Source organism: Syngnathus scovelli, chromosome 15, assembly GCF_024217435.2.
Source record: "Syngnathus scovelli strain Florida chromosome 15, RoL_Ssco_1.2, whole genome shotgun sequence".
NCBI lineage: Eukaryota > Metazoa > Chordata > Actinopteri > Syngnathiformes > Syngnathidae > Syngnathus > Syngnathus scovelli.
In genome coordinates, this window is record NC_090861.1 from 6,983,972 (window position 1) to 6,999,879 (window position 15,908).

Sequence of the window (15,908 nt, forward strand, 5' to 3'; positions counted from 1 at the left end):
CCGCATTGTGAGGTGTTATTAAAATAACCCGCATCCTGTTTGCAGACTTTCAGAACTACTTAAGGACACAAATAGGAAGCACAACAACTATTAACATCATCATCTGTACAGTCGATTACCTGCTCAGACTCCAGGTTTCAAAATATAAAATATGTTTGACTTTTTATTTTTAAATCAAGAAATTTCATGAGATGTCATTATTATGTATTTTTCTTCTCTCTCTGTGAAGGAATCAATTAGTGACTTCTATTGGTACTACTCTGGCAAGGATATCATTGATGAGCCAGGAAAGAAGAATTTCTCCAAAGCAATGACAGTCGCCAAACAGATTTTTAACAGTCTAACTGAATATATTCAGGTTAAAAAATTTTTTTAAAAAAACTTATTCGCAACCTTTTTTTTTGCGCCTCCTTTGTGTAAAGTGAAGCTTTCTCTCGTCAGGGCCCGTGCACAGGTAACCAGCAGTCCCTGGCCCACAGCAGGCTGTGGGACGCCATCGTGGGCTTCCTCCACGTCTTTGCTCACATGATGATGAAATTGGCTCAGGTATGCTCTTGTCACTTTTTTGCCTTTATGAAATACTTGCTCTTATAGAAACGAAGGATGCTCACTTTTTTTCTGACCGATGCCAGTATGAGTACCCAAGATGCATCTTGAAATTCTGCCTGTAATGTTTATGATGTAATGTTTCTCATGCTTCCAAAATGGTCTCCTTTTCGCAAATGCAGTATTTTTGATCTAGCGCTTGGATAATATCTCATTATTTTTGTCAAGTGTACTTAATGTTGTGCCCACAAGTACCTCGATCTTATGATAGGATGGTGTGTCACGTGTTCTGTGTGCTGCTAGTGGTTGTTTGCTAGGCTAGAGCTTTCTGAGTACGACAAACCCAAGCTCGGCAGATGTCTGTATGACTAAACGTAGATTAAAATGATTAGTTAGTACTTGCTCAAGAATAAATAATAAAATCAATGATGGCTGTATATATTGCATTTAACTGCTTAAGTGTCAGCATCTTGTTGTGCATGCAGCTCACTGTCACACTCTCATGGCTGTCAAAGGGTCACTTGAATACAACCATTGCAGCCATTGTTGATGTTATTAATTAAACAAACAGAATTTTAGCTTATTTTAATCGAGCGTATTTACATATTTTATGATTAAAACCTAAAAGAGCATTTTCCATCATGTTCCTGTGTTTCTTTTTTTTGCAACGGCAAATAAGGACTTCATGAAAATTTGCACTCATTGTTAAAAATAATCAAATTTTCGAAAGAGATGCAATTTTTTCATGATTTTTTCATCCACCAATAGTTTCTTGACTCATTCTGATTTTTTTTACATGACTTCAAGAACAAGATGCACTCCTGTGTTTTGCAGTCCATTATTTGATGTGCCGAAAATTTTCATCATACGTACTTTCTAACCTTTAAATTCAACCAGTAATTCAAGTAGCAGCAATGATGTTAGGAGTTAAACAGTACATTGCCACGATTGTTGTTCCAACTAAAATTCAAAATATATACTATATATATATTTTATATTTATATAAATATATACATATATATTTATTATTTTTTTCCATGCAATATATATATATATATATATATATATATATATATATATATATATATATATATATATATATATATATATATATATATATAGTTTCTTTTTTTTTTAAACTTTTTTTTTCCAATGAATGTTTTACTTGCTTAAAGACTGAATCTTTTTATTGGTTATTTAGATCGTCTTCTACATGTAAAGTATGTATTCACTTTTTATATCATAATGTGTTGTTTTATTCTGCCGCATCAGTTTCACCTCTCAGACTGTTTTTTTTTTTTTAAATACACCTGCTTTATAAAAAGGGATCTTTGTGGAATTTTAAGATTTTAATACAATTAAGCACCATTTATTAGAACTATCACTTTTCCCTCCAATTATAAATGTATCACCTGCAGATCGCATGTTGCACTGCAGATTATAAAATCTTGAGTGGTGGTTGACGGACATTCCTGAAAGGTTTTCAAGAACCATCACACAAGACTAACTCAAGTCCCACTGACGCACTTTTCTAGACAAATGTGGCATTTATCAACGTATGTTTTCTTAGGAACACAACAGAGAATACGTAACATACACTGAGGTTTGTCATGATTGTAAACAAATAATTGCTTGTTGCATTTTCTGTGATTCGTATAACAATTTAGGACAACAAAGCAGGCGACTACAAACCTCCCCGAGAAAATGACTGACTTTTAACCACCACTCTTCCAGTCTTCGTTTTTAATACATGTTATTATTCTGCTGTTGGAAGACACCTTTTAATGGAATATTCGCTCGGTGTGTGTTCACAATTTAACAAGCTTTGCATTCATGTCGTCATTGGACGTGTCTTTAATAACCTGCTGGACAATGCCTTTTATTCGTGCTGTGATGTTGTGGCGTCTTCTTTGACCTTAACTCCACTTGAGTGCGGCAAATATTTGTACTCCTTCAGCAATGGGGCACTTTTATTGTCAGATAATTCTTCATAATAACTGTGGAGGATTTCTACCTTTTGTTTTTTGCTTCTCCCTTCCCAGTGGCTGCACCTCCTTCTGTAATTCTCACTAATGTGTTAGAAAAAGATGTAGCCTGTTTTTGTATGATTGCAGGATTCGAGCCAGATTGGTCTGCTAAAGGAGCTTCTGGACCTGCAGAAAGACATGGTGGTCATGTTGCTTTCGCTCTTGGAGGGTAAATAGTAAAAAAAAAAAAAAAATTCAGATTAGTCATGCATTTGTCAAATCTTTGTTTTATTGGGTCACTCAGGGAATGTGGTGAATGGCACCATTGCCCGTCAGATGGTGGACATGCTTGTGGAGTCATCCAGCAACGTGGAGATGATCTTAAAGTTCTTCGACATGTTCCTCAAACTGAAAGACATTGTGGCTTCTGACGCCTTCCAAGATTACATCACGGACCCTCGGGGGCTTATCTCCAAGAAGGACTTTCAGAAGGCCATGGACAGCCAGAAGCAGTACACACCTTCTGAGATCCAGTTCCTTCTGTCTTGCTCGGAGGCAGATGAAAACGATATGATCAACTACGAGGAATATGCCAGTCGCTTCCAGGAGCCCGCCAAGGACATTGGGTTCAACATCGCCGTGCTCCTCACCAACCTGTCTGAGCACGTTCCCCACGACACCCGGCTGCAGAACTTCCTGGAACAAGCCGAGAGCGTGCTGAATTACTTCCGCCCCTTCCTGGGCCGGATCGAGATCATGGGCGCCAGTCGCAAGATTGAGCGCATCTACTTTGAGATCAGCGAGGTCAACCGCAGACAGTGGGAGATGCCTCAGGTCCGAGAGTCCAAGCGGCAGTTCATCTTTGACGTCGTCAACGAGGGCGGAGAGTCAGAGAAGATGGAGATGTTTGTCAACTTCTGCGAGGACACCATCTTTGAGATGAATATCGCCTCGCAGATTTCTGAGCAGGAAGAAGAGGAGAAAGGCGAGGAGGAGGAGGAGGGAGAGGAACAAGCAGGGGAGGGAGGGACAGGAGCAGCTGTCGGAGCGGGAGAAGAGGAGGCTAATGGCGAGGAGGCACCGCCGGAGTCCAGCTCGGCCTTTGTGGACTTCATCAACAGCGTGTTGAGTTTCTTCAGCATTTTCACCTTCCGTAATCTCCGCCGGCAATATCGCCGAGTGAGGAAGATGACCTTGAAAGAAATTGTGGTGGGCCTATCCACCTTCTTCTGGACCATCCTCATGAGCATCCTGCACTTTATCTACAACGTGTGCAAAGGTTTCTTTATGATCATCTGGCACGCCCTGTTCGGAGGCGGTTTAGTGGAGGGAGCTAAAAATATCACGGTGACAGAGATTTTGGCCAGCATGCCGGATCCGACGCAGGATGACGTGCACGGCGATGGACCGGGGGAACCCGGAGTAGGGGAGGAGCAAGACACGGGCGGGGTTACTGACACTGGAGAAACCGGTAGTGGGGAAGAGGAAGAGGAGGATACCCAGGAGAAGGAAGGAGGAAGGATTCCTGGTATCGATGCCCCTGGCGGTCTTGGTGACATGGGGGTCGAGGCCCCGGTTGAGCCGCCAACCCCTGAAGGAACGCCCATAACAAAGAGGAAAATGGTTGGTTGGTGCTTTTATCAATGAATGTTAAAGCCCTGGAAAGATTTGTGACTAGTCTTGTCTTCTATCACAGCAGCCAGAAGAAGCCGATGGCAGCCAGAAGCCTCCAGAACCGGCGCCTGTTGAGGAAGCCCCCCCAGAACCAGAGAAGGCCGAGTATAGTGTTACATTTCATTGTCTCCACACCTCCATGAAAATTAATCACTCTAATTAAATTGGACCCCATTTTATATCCCATTTGTGTTTGTATCACACTACACAACAAGAAAATGCTAACAAATTTAAAGAAATGGATGATGGAAATTTTAAAAAAATGGATGATGGAAATAATCACAGTTCTGTGTTTTTAGTGTTGAAAATGGAGAGAAAGCAGAGAAAGAACCTGAGAGTCGTGGCAAAGTAGATGACGAACCCAAGAAATCTGCTGTGAAAAAAGAGAAGAAGCCCAAGAAAGGAGGGGGATTCCAAATCTGGACCGAGCTGGAAACACAGAGGAATAAATTCATGGTGATTTTTAAATTTTTTATCATTGATAGGCGCATCGTCATTATTTCATCATATTGATTGATGTATTGTTCTGTTTTGGCGTGGAAAATGGATGGATGGCTAATTCAACTTTTCTTTCTCCTTCATAGAACTACCTTTCCAGAAACTTCTACAACCTGCGATTTCTGGCTCTCTTCCTCGCTTTTGCATTGAACTTCATTCTCCTCTTCTACAAGGTGAGTTCATAGAATTTTTGTAACGATTCAGATGATTTTCTTAAAAAGCTGTAAATATAATAACATTGTTTACCCGGCGCAGGTGTCTGAAAGCCCGCCCGAGGACGAAGACATGGAGGGATCCGGTCTGGCGGAGGGAAGTGGGTTCTTCGAAGGCTCTGGTCTATTTGAGGGTTCTGGAGATGAAGGCGATGGATCTGGAATGAGCGATGGGGAAGAGGATGAGGAAGACGTGCCACTGTATTTCTATTTAGAGGAGAGCACCGGCTACATGCAGCCTACATTGTCCTTCCTCGCCATTCTGCACACCGTCATCTCCTTCATCTGCATTATTGGCTACAACTGCCTCAAAGTAGGCGCAACTCAGCTGCTGTCTTCGATTTGATGCCACGGAATGATTCCATTTTTGCTTTTTTGCTTTCTATTTCAGATTCCACTGGTGATCTTTAAACGGGAAAAGGAACTTGCAAGGAAGCTAGAGTTTGACGGGCTCTACATTACTGAGCAGCCCGAAGATGAAGACATCAAGGGCCAGTGGGATCGATTGGTTCTAAATACGCCGTATGTTGGAAAGCACAAATATAGATTCATATCTTAAATGATCAATCACTCATGTTTTTTGCTCTTCTTACAGCTCTTTCCCAAACAACTATTGGGATAAGTTTGTCAAACGAAAGGTGAGTTGATTTGCTTTGCTGATAAAATCCACAAGTGAACCTGTTGCGAGACTTTAATGTGTGTCTGCAGGTTTTGGATAAATACGGAGACATTTATGGACGGGAAAGAATCGCTGAACTTCTTGGTGTCGACTTAGCATCATTAGATGTGAGTCAGCAGCACGAAAAGAAACAAGAGGGATCGGACAACTCAACATTTGCATGGTGGGCAAATGAGATAAGATATTTCTGTTGGTACGAGTAATAATGACGATGTGCTTTAATTGTGTGTTTGTCTTTTCAGGGCGACTGCTGTTGATGCCAAGTACCAAATTTGGAAGTTTGGTGTTGTGTTCACAGACGGTGTAAGGACAATGTTTTTTACTTTCAGGTCATACTTTATATCTGTGATTTTTTTTTTTTCAGTTGAGCAAACTCAATAACTTTATTTCATTGCTTTTATTGAAGATGCCCAAGCATCAAAATTCCACGTTGAAATCCATCTGGGTAACCCAAAGCTCTTTTTTCCCAGACCTTCCTTTACTTGTGTTGGTACCTGATTATGTCACTACTTGGCCATTACAACAACTTCTTCTTCGCTTGCCATCTGCTGGACATCGCCATGGGTGTCAAGACCCTCCGCACCATTCTTTCTTCAGTGACACATAATGGAAAACAGGCGAGTGCCAATAAAAATATTTTCTCCACTCTGTTTACCAGTCGTGTGTTTGAAGCCATCTGCAGTGTTTTGGTGCTAACTGGGCTCCTTATGTCTTTCTAGCTGATGATGACAGTGGGCCTGCTGGCGGTGGTGGTGTACCTCTACACGGTAGTGGCCTTCAACTTCTTCCGCAAGTTTTACAACAAGAGCGAAGATGAGGACGAACCTGATATGAAATGTGACGACATGATGACCGTGAGTTTCTCGTGGAGCTACAACCAACAGTGCTCCTCAGACATGTGTAAATATTTGTTTTTTTTTTTCCTTCAGTGCTACCTGTTCCACATGTATGTGGGCGTACGCGCTGGTGGAGGCATCGGAGATGAGATCGAGGATCCCGCCGGAGACGAATATGAGTTATACCGAGTGGTCTTTGATATCACTTTCTTCTTCTTTGTCATCGTCATTCTGCTGGCTATCATCCAGGGTAAGACAAAGTACTGCTTAACTTACCGGACAACACATTAGGTACACTTTGAAAGAAGTCAAACCGGCTGCACCTTTTAACTTAATAAACACATCGTTCAACTAATGACAAATATTTGTGTGCACATTTGCTGCAGGTTTGATTATTGATGCATTCGGAGAGCTCAGAGATCAACAAGAGCAGGTTAAAGAAGACATGGAAGTATGTTCATGAACTATTATGACTCCTTTGTGGTAGTTATTAGTACCATATGTAGCTTAACTACTTTTTTTTTTGTTGATGTACAGACTAAATGCTTCATATGTGGCATTGGAAGTGATTACTTTGATACAACACCACATGGATTTGAGACTCACACACTGGATGAGCACAACCTGGCTAATTACATGTGAGTGTCGGGTGTGTGGAGTGTCTGTGTGAATATTTACATACGTGCAATGAAGAAGCATTTAAATTCCTTCCAGGTTCTTCTTAATGTATCTTATCAACAAAGATGAGACCGAGCACACTGGACAGGTGAGCACTATTCCTTTTTTTTTTAAATTCTTATATTTTTCTGTTTTTAGCCTATTTGGCGACCTGCATCAACTTTGCCTTATATTCTAATCCTCAACTCTTTCTTTATTATGTTAGGAGTCTTATGTGTGGAAAATGTACCAAGAGCGATGCTGGGACTTCTTCCCTGCCGGAGACTGTTTCCGAAAGCAATATGAAGATCAGCTGTCTTAGTCTTGAAGTACAAAACTTCTTATTTTTGTGGATTATTCTGACATAAAAATGTCACACCATTCATTAGAACCCCAAAAATGACGTGTGTGAAATTACTATTTATTTTTTAAAACCACACATCACGTTCAGATATTATTTATTGGCTTGAATATGCATTTGTTTTCTTTGTAGATGTAGAATAGTGAATTCTTCTCAAATGGTGATCAATGAATTGTTGTGATCAGTTGTTGAAATGCGGCTTGATGTATCTGCATCTCATCTGCACTAGCACAGTCACATCAGAATAAAAATAGCACTTTTTCATGTGTTTCTTTTCATCATCATTGCGAGTGATGTCAATGCCTCAGCAGCGGGTGGCTTTGGATGAGAAACCAGCTGAAGGGGCTTTAGTGTTTTGAGCCTCTCTAGCCTAAAACGGAACTGTAATTACATCATCATAACACTGTACAGAAGCACGCTCACCGGCCGCATGGTCAGCTAAAATTTACTGAGATCCAATGCAAGAGCTCCATTGAGGACTGATGTTGGGCTTGAGAGTGTGTCTGAAAGGCTTGAGGTCTGGGCTTTGGTTCTTCCATACCAGACTCATCCAAGAAAACACTTTAAGGACCTTGACATGTGTGTGCTAGGTCACAGTTATGCTGCTATTGAAGAATATCTTTTAGCTTGATCTGAAATACTCTGATACCCTTTGCGTGCCGATCCGACCTTTTCTGATGCGAAAGCGGCGCAACGTCCCATCTGAATGAGGATTAAGGCATTAAACCTCACATTGAGCATCATGTGCTTTTCACCCGTCCCATCCTGTCCTATCATTCAGTCGGTTGTATTCGGCTGCTGTCAACATGAGCGTCTCCGGGATCCATCAAGGAACACTCAGGATGTACAGTGAGTCCAATTATTGATTTGTACATTTTTGGGTCATTGTGGGTCATTCTAGTGATACCTTTGCAGATTCTTGATGATGTTGTGTTCATGTGCATAAATACTGTACACTGCATATAATGTAATTGTACATTGTAATGTACAATGTAAATGTATGCTTACATTTTTCTGATTCCTCTCATCAAGAAAATGAGTCGTCGTTGTCATTTGTGCTTACGAATAGAATCAGCGCTTAAATGTCACATTTATGTTTTGGTACCGTAACGGACATGTTTAGATTACTCTGTGTGTTTTAATCAGCCACTTTCTTTTATTTAATTAAGCACATGTTTTTTCCTGCTTACATTTTTCTGATTCCTCTCATCAAGAAAATGAGTCGTCGTTGTCATTTGTGCTTACAAATAGAATCCGCGCATAAATGTCACATTTATGTTTTGGTACCGTAATGGACATGTTTAGATTACGCTGTGTGTTTTAATCAGCCACTTTCTCTTATTTAATTAAGCACATGTTTTTTCTTGTATGTTTGGTGCATAGCCAGATGTTAGGGTGTGATTTTGATAGAAGCACGCTCTTATTTTTATGGTCTGATTGGTGCAGTGAGTTGATCCGCCAAACATCTGACTGCCTCTAATCTGTTGACAGTGTGTTCACGCTGTAATCCAGCCCGCTCCTCATGTTCCCATCATCAATGCCAGCAAGATTTACTGAGCCCAGGCACATATTTTATATTTAATCAATTTTTTTACGTCACCATGTCACAAATAGTATAGAACAGAAATAGTGATGATCTGGTCTTGCATAAACATTTGCTGACTCAGGAGTTAAAAACAAAGCGATTCTGTTTCATGAATGATAATCACAGATACATGATGTGGAGAAACTGTGATCTGACTTTTTTTTTTTTTTAACCTCTCCAAGGTGGATTTCTTTTCAAACAATGGAAGAAGAGGTTCCTGCTCCTGACAGCTGAAGGCAGCCTCCTCGTGTGTCACCATGCTTCAGCACCACCTGACCAGTTGGTCCTCCTGCAAAGCAGCTGCGAGGCCATCGTGGAGGGCAAGGAGATCCTCGACCTCCCAAAGCTGCCCGCCGGAGGGAGCCGAGATTGCTGCTTCGCTCTCATTTTGACCCAAAATAAATACCTGCTGCTTTTGACCGACACTCCTGCTGACTGCAGGTCTGATGGCCCCCCTCTCACTGCTACTTTAATGTTTTTATTAATGATGAAACATCTAAGTAATTGACATCTTTAAAGAACTGCAATTTTTACTTTGTAAGGCAAACAAACATTTACAAAGAGAATGTAGATGGTGACATCACACATATGCTCTCGTTCTACTCATTCCCAATTTTGACATCACCATGACTTGAGATGTAAGAAGATAACTAATTCATTTTGTTTTTCAGTCAATGGTTAAATGTGCTGAAAAAGGTGAAACAGGTGAGTCAACTTTTTACAGTAAGAGTCACAATACTATTTTACCATGTTATTTTATTTAAACAGTTCCAGTGCACAATCTATTTATGTCAAAGCACTTTCTTTATACATTGAGCAGGTCAAGAAACACTCTCATATAACGATACAGAACCATTGTACCAAATTTGGAAATTTAAACCCTTTGTTTCTTTTCCCGCAGAGTGTCTCGTCACCTCTCGGTCTTTGCAAGCGACATCAGGTGCCGCCTCTCTGCATTGCTCTAAAAGACTTTGTCCCGGAGCAGATCCAGGAGAAAGATCCACCGACTCCACCAGTCAGCAATGGAGAGGCTCTTTCCCCAGGGCCTCTGAGCGGCTCCCCAAAAGATAAAGGTCAATTTGACCACTCCTCTCTATGGAATTGTATTCATTTTCACTTCACAAGGACATTAAGAGTACATGCCTATATATGTTTTGCTGCTTTTGCAAACAGGCAGAAGCTCCCCACGTACAAAGTATTACAAAGGAGGGGCCCACTCGGTGAGCTGTCTGCGTCATGGCACCATCAACAATGCCCAGGCCATGAGGGCCGTGTACCTGCTGATGGGAGGGGCAGCCGCTTCCTCTGCTATAGGCTATTTAGGCGCCTGCTCGCCCTCCAGCTTGGACGCCAAAGGAGCCGACCTGTCCATCAACTCAGACTTCTCAGATATCGGGGGACCGGCGGGGGTGTACCACGCAGACAGCCCCGCCATCACCTCCCCTCACTTCAACAGCTTTGACTTTGAAATGGCAGACGCTGACTTTAATGCTTTTGACTGTGGCGGTTTTACGTTTTGACAAGCTCCTGCTTGCTGTTGAATGATGCTGGGTGAAGGACGTGGCAGAGTAGAAATAAACCAGAAATAAGAAAAATAATAAAAAAGGACAAATATGTGAAAAGTCCTCTTGAATATAATATAGTATTTCGTACTCTGTTACATAGAATGTTACAGCATCATGTACTCGTAGCATTATAATATTTGATGCGGTAACATCGAGTTCTAGCAGCACATAGAGGTGCACAATTCTGCCTCACTAGTTACTGCTGTAAAAGGATTTTAACTTTACCATGCTCACAATGACAACCTGTGCCGTAAAAAAATGAGCTTTGTGCATAACCTTGTGTTATATAATAGTATCAAAGGTCACGAATTTTAAATGGTATTAGTTGGAACTGTCATCTCCCATGCCTATGGATTGCTTACACTGTTGTAGCCTTGTTTTCATCATCTATTTTGTGTATTCACACCATTTGTACATTAGGTTCAATGAAATCCTATTTTATGTATCCATACAAATTTTAAATTAAACTGATTAAAGGAAATATATTACTTGTGTCAGTTGGAAGCAAAAGGCCACATCATACCATAATAGACAACTCTTGCGCCATGCAATAGTTATTGCCAAATCTATAGAAAATCTTGGGATGAATTTAATAATGTCTCAGTGGCACTTAAATTCATTTACTCGAATATTACTAAGTGTTTGTTTAAGTATCCCCCCTGAAATACTAAAACCCATAATGCGATAAATCTAGCTACAAACGAAGAGCGTACGACCGACTCGAAGAGGGGAATAATTATCTTGCATCATGTCACCACTCTTTGGTCTGGACGAATCGGAGCTGCACTCGGGTGCCTTCGTTCGGCCGATGTTGCAGAGCCCGGCCCTCCCCTCTCCTCCACTCCGGCTCGGAACTTAAACGGACACACACCGCGTCTGCCTGCGCCAGGAATGGATAACGGCTGCCTCCGAACATGGCACTGCGACATTATACTCTCGACTTCAACCTCTCGACTGCAGGTAAGAAGGTCCTGGCCACCGCACTGTAGTGGCGGTGGGCTGCATGCTAAGCTAGCTAGCTAGCTTCCATAGACGTTAACCTGCTGCGATGTCACTGCCCTTCAAAATGTTAAATCGATTTTGAATGAAACGCCGTTGACAAAATGCACGTGGCTGTGAAATTTGCAAATACTCGGCATTGGGTTGTAATGTCTGGTAGAAGACTTTCAAAGACATTTTCTTTTTTGTTTCTGCGTCATTTTTGGAGGGTCAGGTTTGTTAAACGCTGTTCATGGATTATTTAAGCATTCTATCAATGAATACGATGTCAGCGCCATCTTGCGGTCATGTGGAAGAATGCGCAGTGATGCCGGAAGGGAGTGGAAATTAGGCATTGTCGTGTCCTAATTTGATCCGATATAAATAGCAGTTAAATCTATAATGTAACAATGGCATTGACGCATTATTCTTTTTGGAATAACCCTTTGAGTTTTAACAGGATAAGTAATAGCCCAAGTCCCTTTTAAACTACTACTCACAAAAACTGTCTGTCATGTAATCAGGAAAGGTTCACTCGAGAATTAAAGGAATGGAAAGTGTGTGAGGTGTGTGTCTGTGCGTGTTTATGCAAGTGTTAACCGCATGCTAGAGCGTTGGAACAGCTCAGACATGCAATATTTGTCACCGGTCTCTGTGACTGAACAGGATGAACTGGTACCCTTGTTGGCTGCAGTTATATTTGTGAATGGCATGGCACTTATTTTTTCTTGACTGTACCCAGATATTATATGATTGACAGACGATGCGAAGGAGAGATAAGCTCTTTTTTAACACTGCACTCTCTTTCTCGTTCCCAGTTGACTCTGCATCAACAGTCCCAGGCCTCCTATCCATATTCCACGAGCAGGAAATGACAGAGACCGTACACGAGACAGACGGACGCGGATACCTAGCCACCTTTGTCGGAAAGAACGGCAGGTCAATAGATTCCATTTAGCAAAACAAATGCCATTTTATTGATTTCTGTCCATTTATTTTCACCTCTTTACTCCACAGGCTTGTTGTTCTGCGGGTGCACGCCCATGGATTGCTCACTATTGACCTGCAGTGTTATGAAGGCGATAACATTGCTCAACTAGACAATGTAGGTGTTAAAAACATACACATACAAAAGCAGTACGACCGATCAGACCAAGGAAATAGTTTTAAATTCTGCATTTAATATATTTCTGGTAAAAAAAAAAAAAATAGATACTATACAGATAATAGGTCACATGTAGAAAAAAGGTTTTGTTCACTTTATTCAATTTGTATTTCTTCAGCTTTTAAATACACTGGAGACGAAACTCAAGGTTCTCTTGAATGGCAAGATAACACGAATTAAAAGGTAAGCCAAATCCGCCGCATCGTCTTGAGGCCGATTGCCGCAGACGTGATGTTTCCGTGTCACCCTTAACAGGCTCCCGCCTCTCATCCGAGGAGCCAAAGTGGATCGGTACTGGCCCACCACCGACGGAAGGCTGGTCGAGTACGACATAGATCGCGTGTTGTACGACGAAGACTCGGAATACCAAAATATTAAAATATTGCACTCACAGCAGTTTGGCAACATGCTTGTCCTCAACGAAGATGTCAGTAAGTGTGTATAGTCAGTCAGTCCCCTGACGGAATTGGACATTGTGCGCGTTGTACTGCAGCGTTTTGATCATGACTTTGCCGTGCAGACCTGGCTGAGAGCGACTTGCCCTACACCGAAGCCATCATGGGCAGCGGAAATGAGGACTACGCCGGCAAGGAGGTGCTGATTTTAGGAGGAGGCGATGGAGGCATCCTGGCTCAGGCTGTCAAACAGAAGCCAAAGATGATCACCATGGTGGAGATATCCGCAACTGCTGCATAATCTTTGTTCATTTTTGCTCATTTTGGGACTATTTTTGAATGTTTCCGGTGTGGTTAACGTTTGTTCCTTGACAAAGCTCGATTACATTGATCAGAAGGTGATTGACGGGTGCAAAAAGTACATGAGGAAGACGTGTGGCAATGTGCTGGATAACTTGAAGGGGGACTGTTACCAAGTGAGTACTATTCAAGTGAAAACACATTTTCATTTTAATAGTGCACACATATCTATCTTTGTACACATAGCTTTGTTGAGCAAATGACGCCACTGTTGCTCTAATCCGAAGCGTCAATATTGATATCACAGAAACTTGTCTGTCGTTTTTGCCAGATTCTCGTGGAGGACTGTGTGCCTGTGCTCAAGAAGTACGCCCGAGAGGGGAGAACGTTCGATTACATCATTAACGATCTCACCGCGGTTCCGATATCCACACAGCCAGAAGAAGGTTTGCCACTTAGGATCATAAATGTTTCCCGTTCAGCCAATGTGAAATGTGAAGTTATCGTTGCAGACTCAACATGGGAGTTCCTTCGTCTCATTTTGGATCTGTCCATCAAAATCCTGCACCATAAGGGGAAATATTTTACCCAGGTGAACATCACATTGTTCGTATTGTATACTGCATCACGAAATGCCCACTTGGAATTGCTTTTTAATGTTGTTGTTACCACATATAATTTGTCTTATTGAGATAATATAAAAATAGTCTCGAGTTTCTGCCATACTAACCAATCAATTACATAGAGGTCAAATTTTACAACATTTCCGAGCCTATTCGTCGCAGCTTGAATCGGTTTTCGGATGTTTTGCTTCACCCAATGCTTATCGTACATCAATATAAGGATAGATCAAACGCAGAGCCTTAAATAGTACTACATTTGGATTTTCCAAGACGACTTTAATGGGCGTTAAAATGACGGTTGATTCCGCTTTTCAAGGAAACGCTATCTTTGTAAAGTCTTTCTAATTCATGTTTTCCATTTTGGTATAACTGAGATCGGAAGAAGCGGAAGTCCACATCAGTCTCTGCTCAGCTATGCTCGGGGCCACACTATTCAAAATGTTCTTGTGTGAATGAGACGTCTTCAAGTGGATGGAAGTGGCCTTAAAATAAGGGGAAAAAAAAGAAGTTACTGGAATTGTATTTCTGTGACAATCCGTCTCTGTCAACAGGGCAACAGTGCAAATCAGACAGAGGCTTTGAGTCAGTATGAGGAGCAGCTGGGAAGACTCTCCTGTCCTGTGGACTTTTCCAAAAAAGTGGTTTGCGTGCCCTCTTACATGGAACTGTATCCTTCCACAACAGTATGCAAGTGCTTATGAGACCATACAAGTGTGTTGTTCTAGTCAGATGTCTGCACAATAAGTAGATTCTGCGAACCAAATCGTAATGATTTAACTGTTTGTTTTATTGAGCTCAAAGTAGTTCTTCCTTACCTGCGCATCAGTTGGGTTTTCTACACCGTGTGGAAGAAGTGACCCCGCCCCCCTCCAGCTGCTGGACCATCTACAGGCTTTTGTCTCTGCTGTATTGCTTGCTGGGTAGTATTCAGAGTGAGCATGAACACTCTTAGTGTCAGAGATGGACTATTACGCAACACCCACAATGAAAAGTCATCTTCAACACATGTGGTGATTGTGCCCACAAACACTCCAGTGGTCTGCTGACTCTGAACACATCTTGGGGCTTTGTGGTTTTTTTTTTTTTTTTGGTTAGGGTGTTATTTTGCTATGAAGTTGTGGGTTAATAATAAGTATATTGCACTCTTCTGAAGGTTCTTTAGAGATTTGAACTGTCAGCCGATACACTGATGTTACTGATAGAGAACAATTGCTCTCGTTTGTTGTTGTGTGCCCTTAAGAAGTGACGAGATCAGCTACTGAATTGCTTTTAAGCTGTTTCTTGTTACAATGATTGTCATTTAATTTTTTTTTCCCCAGGCTGATTACAATTTCCAAAGGGGGGGAGGGTCCATCACTTCCATCTTTGTGCTGTTTTATGTTAAGTAGTGTTTTGTTTAGGTTTTTTTCCCCCTCAATATTGGTTTCTTCTGATATAACAAAGTGTGTAGCACTGACACGGACCAGCCACAACAGTAAGACTACTTGGACTTTAAATTAAGTTCGCAATGGTGTAGAACTGGACTGCACCATAGTGGAAGATGTTTTGAATTATTTGTATCCATTATGTAACTTAACAACATAATCAGAATATCAGGTTTCAGTATTCTGCTGCAAAGAAACAAATTGTATTGGATCTCAATAGATTATGCAGGTGGGCATAGTGTTGTGGTCAGTCGATGTATATCTGATATGCGTGAAGGACGGTGAATGTAGCTTGCGCATAACGTTTACAAGCGACCCTGTGGGACACGGTGGCATTTATTTATTCCCTCGCTCCCATAAATAAGATTGTTACACAATGTTTTTTTATTTTGATTTGTGACCTTCAGAAATAAAGTGGTTTTGGTTGATGGACCATTTTTCTC

At 41.5% G+C, this 15,908-nt stretch overlaps 3 protein-coding genes across 8 annotated transcripts in view; all 3 read left to right on the top strand.

Moving 5' to 3' along the window:
* Positions 1-7,698, top strand: part of LOC125981806 (ryanodine receptor 1) — a 35,479-nt gene extending 27,781 nt beyond the window's left edge. For all 5 annotated transcript variants that reach the window (XM_049741798.2, XM_049741800.2, XM_049741801.2 and 2 more), the window contains 20 exons: positions 46-134; positions 230-358; positions 442-546; positions 2,661-2,742; positions 2,818-4,136; positions 4,210-4,292; positions 4,487-4,643; positions 4,772-4,858; positions 4,941-5,210; positions 5,289-5,419; positions 5,493-5,535; positions 5,606-5,739; positions 5,819-5,879; positions 6,047-6,193; positions 6,296-6,430; positions 6,506-6,662; positions 6,799-6,863; positions 6,950-7,050; positions 7,127-7,178; positions 7,296-7,698. In XM_049741798.2, the coding sequence (XP_049597755.1) occupies positions 46-134; positions 230-358; positions 442-546; positions 2,661-2,742; positions 2,818-4,136; positions 4,210-4,292; positions 4,487-4,643; positions 4,772-4,858; positions 4,941-5,210; positions 5,289-5,419; positions 5,493-5,535; positions 5,606-5,739; positions 5,819-5,879; positions 6,047-6,193; positions 6,296-6,430; positions 6,506-6,662; positions 6,799-6,863; positions 6,950-7,050; positions 7,127-7,178; positions 7,296-7,391 (3,443 nt within the window). In that variant the 3' untranslated portion in view covers positions 7,392-7,698. The remainder of the gene's footprint in view (positions 1-45; positions 135-229; positions 359-441; positions 547-2,660; positions 2,743-2,817; positions 4,137-4,209; positions 4,293-4,486; positions 4,644-4,771; positions 4,859-4,940; positions 5,211-5,288; positions 5,420-5,492; positions 5,536-5,605; positions 5,740-5,818; positions 5,880-6,046; positions 6,194-6,295; positions 6,431-6,505; positions 6,663-6,798; positions 6,864-6,949; positions 7,051-7,126; positions 7,179-7,295) is intronic.
* A 121-nt stretch (positions 7,699-7,819) lies between these two features.
* Positions 7,820-11,077, top strand: LOC125981833 (uncharacterized). Of its 2 annotated transcripts, none has more exons than XM_049741869.1 (5): positions 7,820-8,279; positions 9,198-9,456; positions 9,687-9,720; positions 9,917-10,088; positions 10,189-11,077. In XM_049741869.1, the coding sequence occupies exons 1-5, from the start codon at positions 8,237-8,239 to the stop codon at positions 10,533-10,535; spliced, it is 855 nt and encodes a 284-aa protein (XP_049597826.1). In that variant the 5' UTR covers positions 7,820-8,236; the 3' UTR covers positions 10,536-11,077. The 2 variants fall into 2 exon arrangements, with proteins under 2 accessions (XP_049597826.1, XP_049597827.1); XM_049741870.1 differs by having other exon boundaries at positions 9,687-9,711; positions 10,001-10,088.
* Positions 11,078-11,363: 286 nt separating this feature from the next.
* Positions 11,364-15,898, top strand: sms (spermine synthase). The gene is made up of 11 exons (XM_049741862.2): positions 11,364-11,540; positions 12,377-12,497; positions 12,576-12,663; positions 12,842-12,906; positions 12,979-13,154; positions 13,244-13,398; positions 13,505-13,594; positions 13,750-13,864; positions 13,931-14,010; positions 14,593-14,708; positions 14,868-15,898. Exons 1-11 carry the CDS (start codon positions 11,495-11,497, stop codon positions 14,896-14,898), a joined length of 1,083 nt encoding a protein of 360 aa, XP_049597819.1. The 5' UTR covers positions 11,364-11,494; the 3' UTR covers positions 14,899-15,898.
* The last annotated feature ends 10 nt before the right edge of the window (positions 15,899-15,908 follow it).

What these genes read in the sequence shown, in the direction of transcription:
- sms (XM_049741862.2), top strand. Translation starts at nt 11,495, where the DNA reads ATGGCACTGCGACATTATACTCTCGACTTCAACCTCTCGACTGCAG. An exon ending in TGTCCTCAACGAAGATGTCA is followed by an intron (nt 13,155 to 13,243) that starts GTAAGTGTGTAT and finishes TTTGCCGTGCAG; the next exon opens with ACCTGGCTGAGAGCGACTTG. An exon ending in AGGGGAAATATTTTACCCAG is followed by an intron (nt 14,011 to 14,592) that starts GTGAACATCACA and finishes CTCTGTCAACAG; the next exon opens with GGCAACAGTGCAAATCAGAC.
- LOC125981833 (XM_049741869.1), top strand. Translation starts at nt 8,237, where the DNA reads ATGAGCGTCTCCGGGATCCATCAAGGAACACTCAGGATGTACA. An exon ending in AGGAACACTCAGGATGTACA is followed by an intron (nt 8,280 to 9,197) that starts GTGAGTCCAATT and finishes AACCTCTCCAAG; the next exon opens with GTGGATTTCTTTTCAAACAA. An exon ending in CGGCTCCCCAAAAGATAAAG is followed by an intron (nt 10,089 to 10,188) that starts GTCAATTTGACC and finishes TTTTGCAAACAG; the next exon opens with GCAGAAGCTCCCCACGTACA.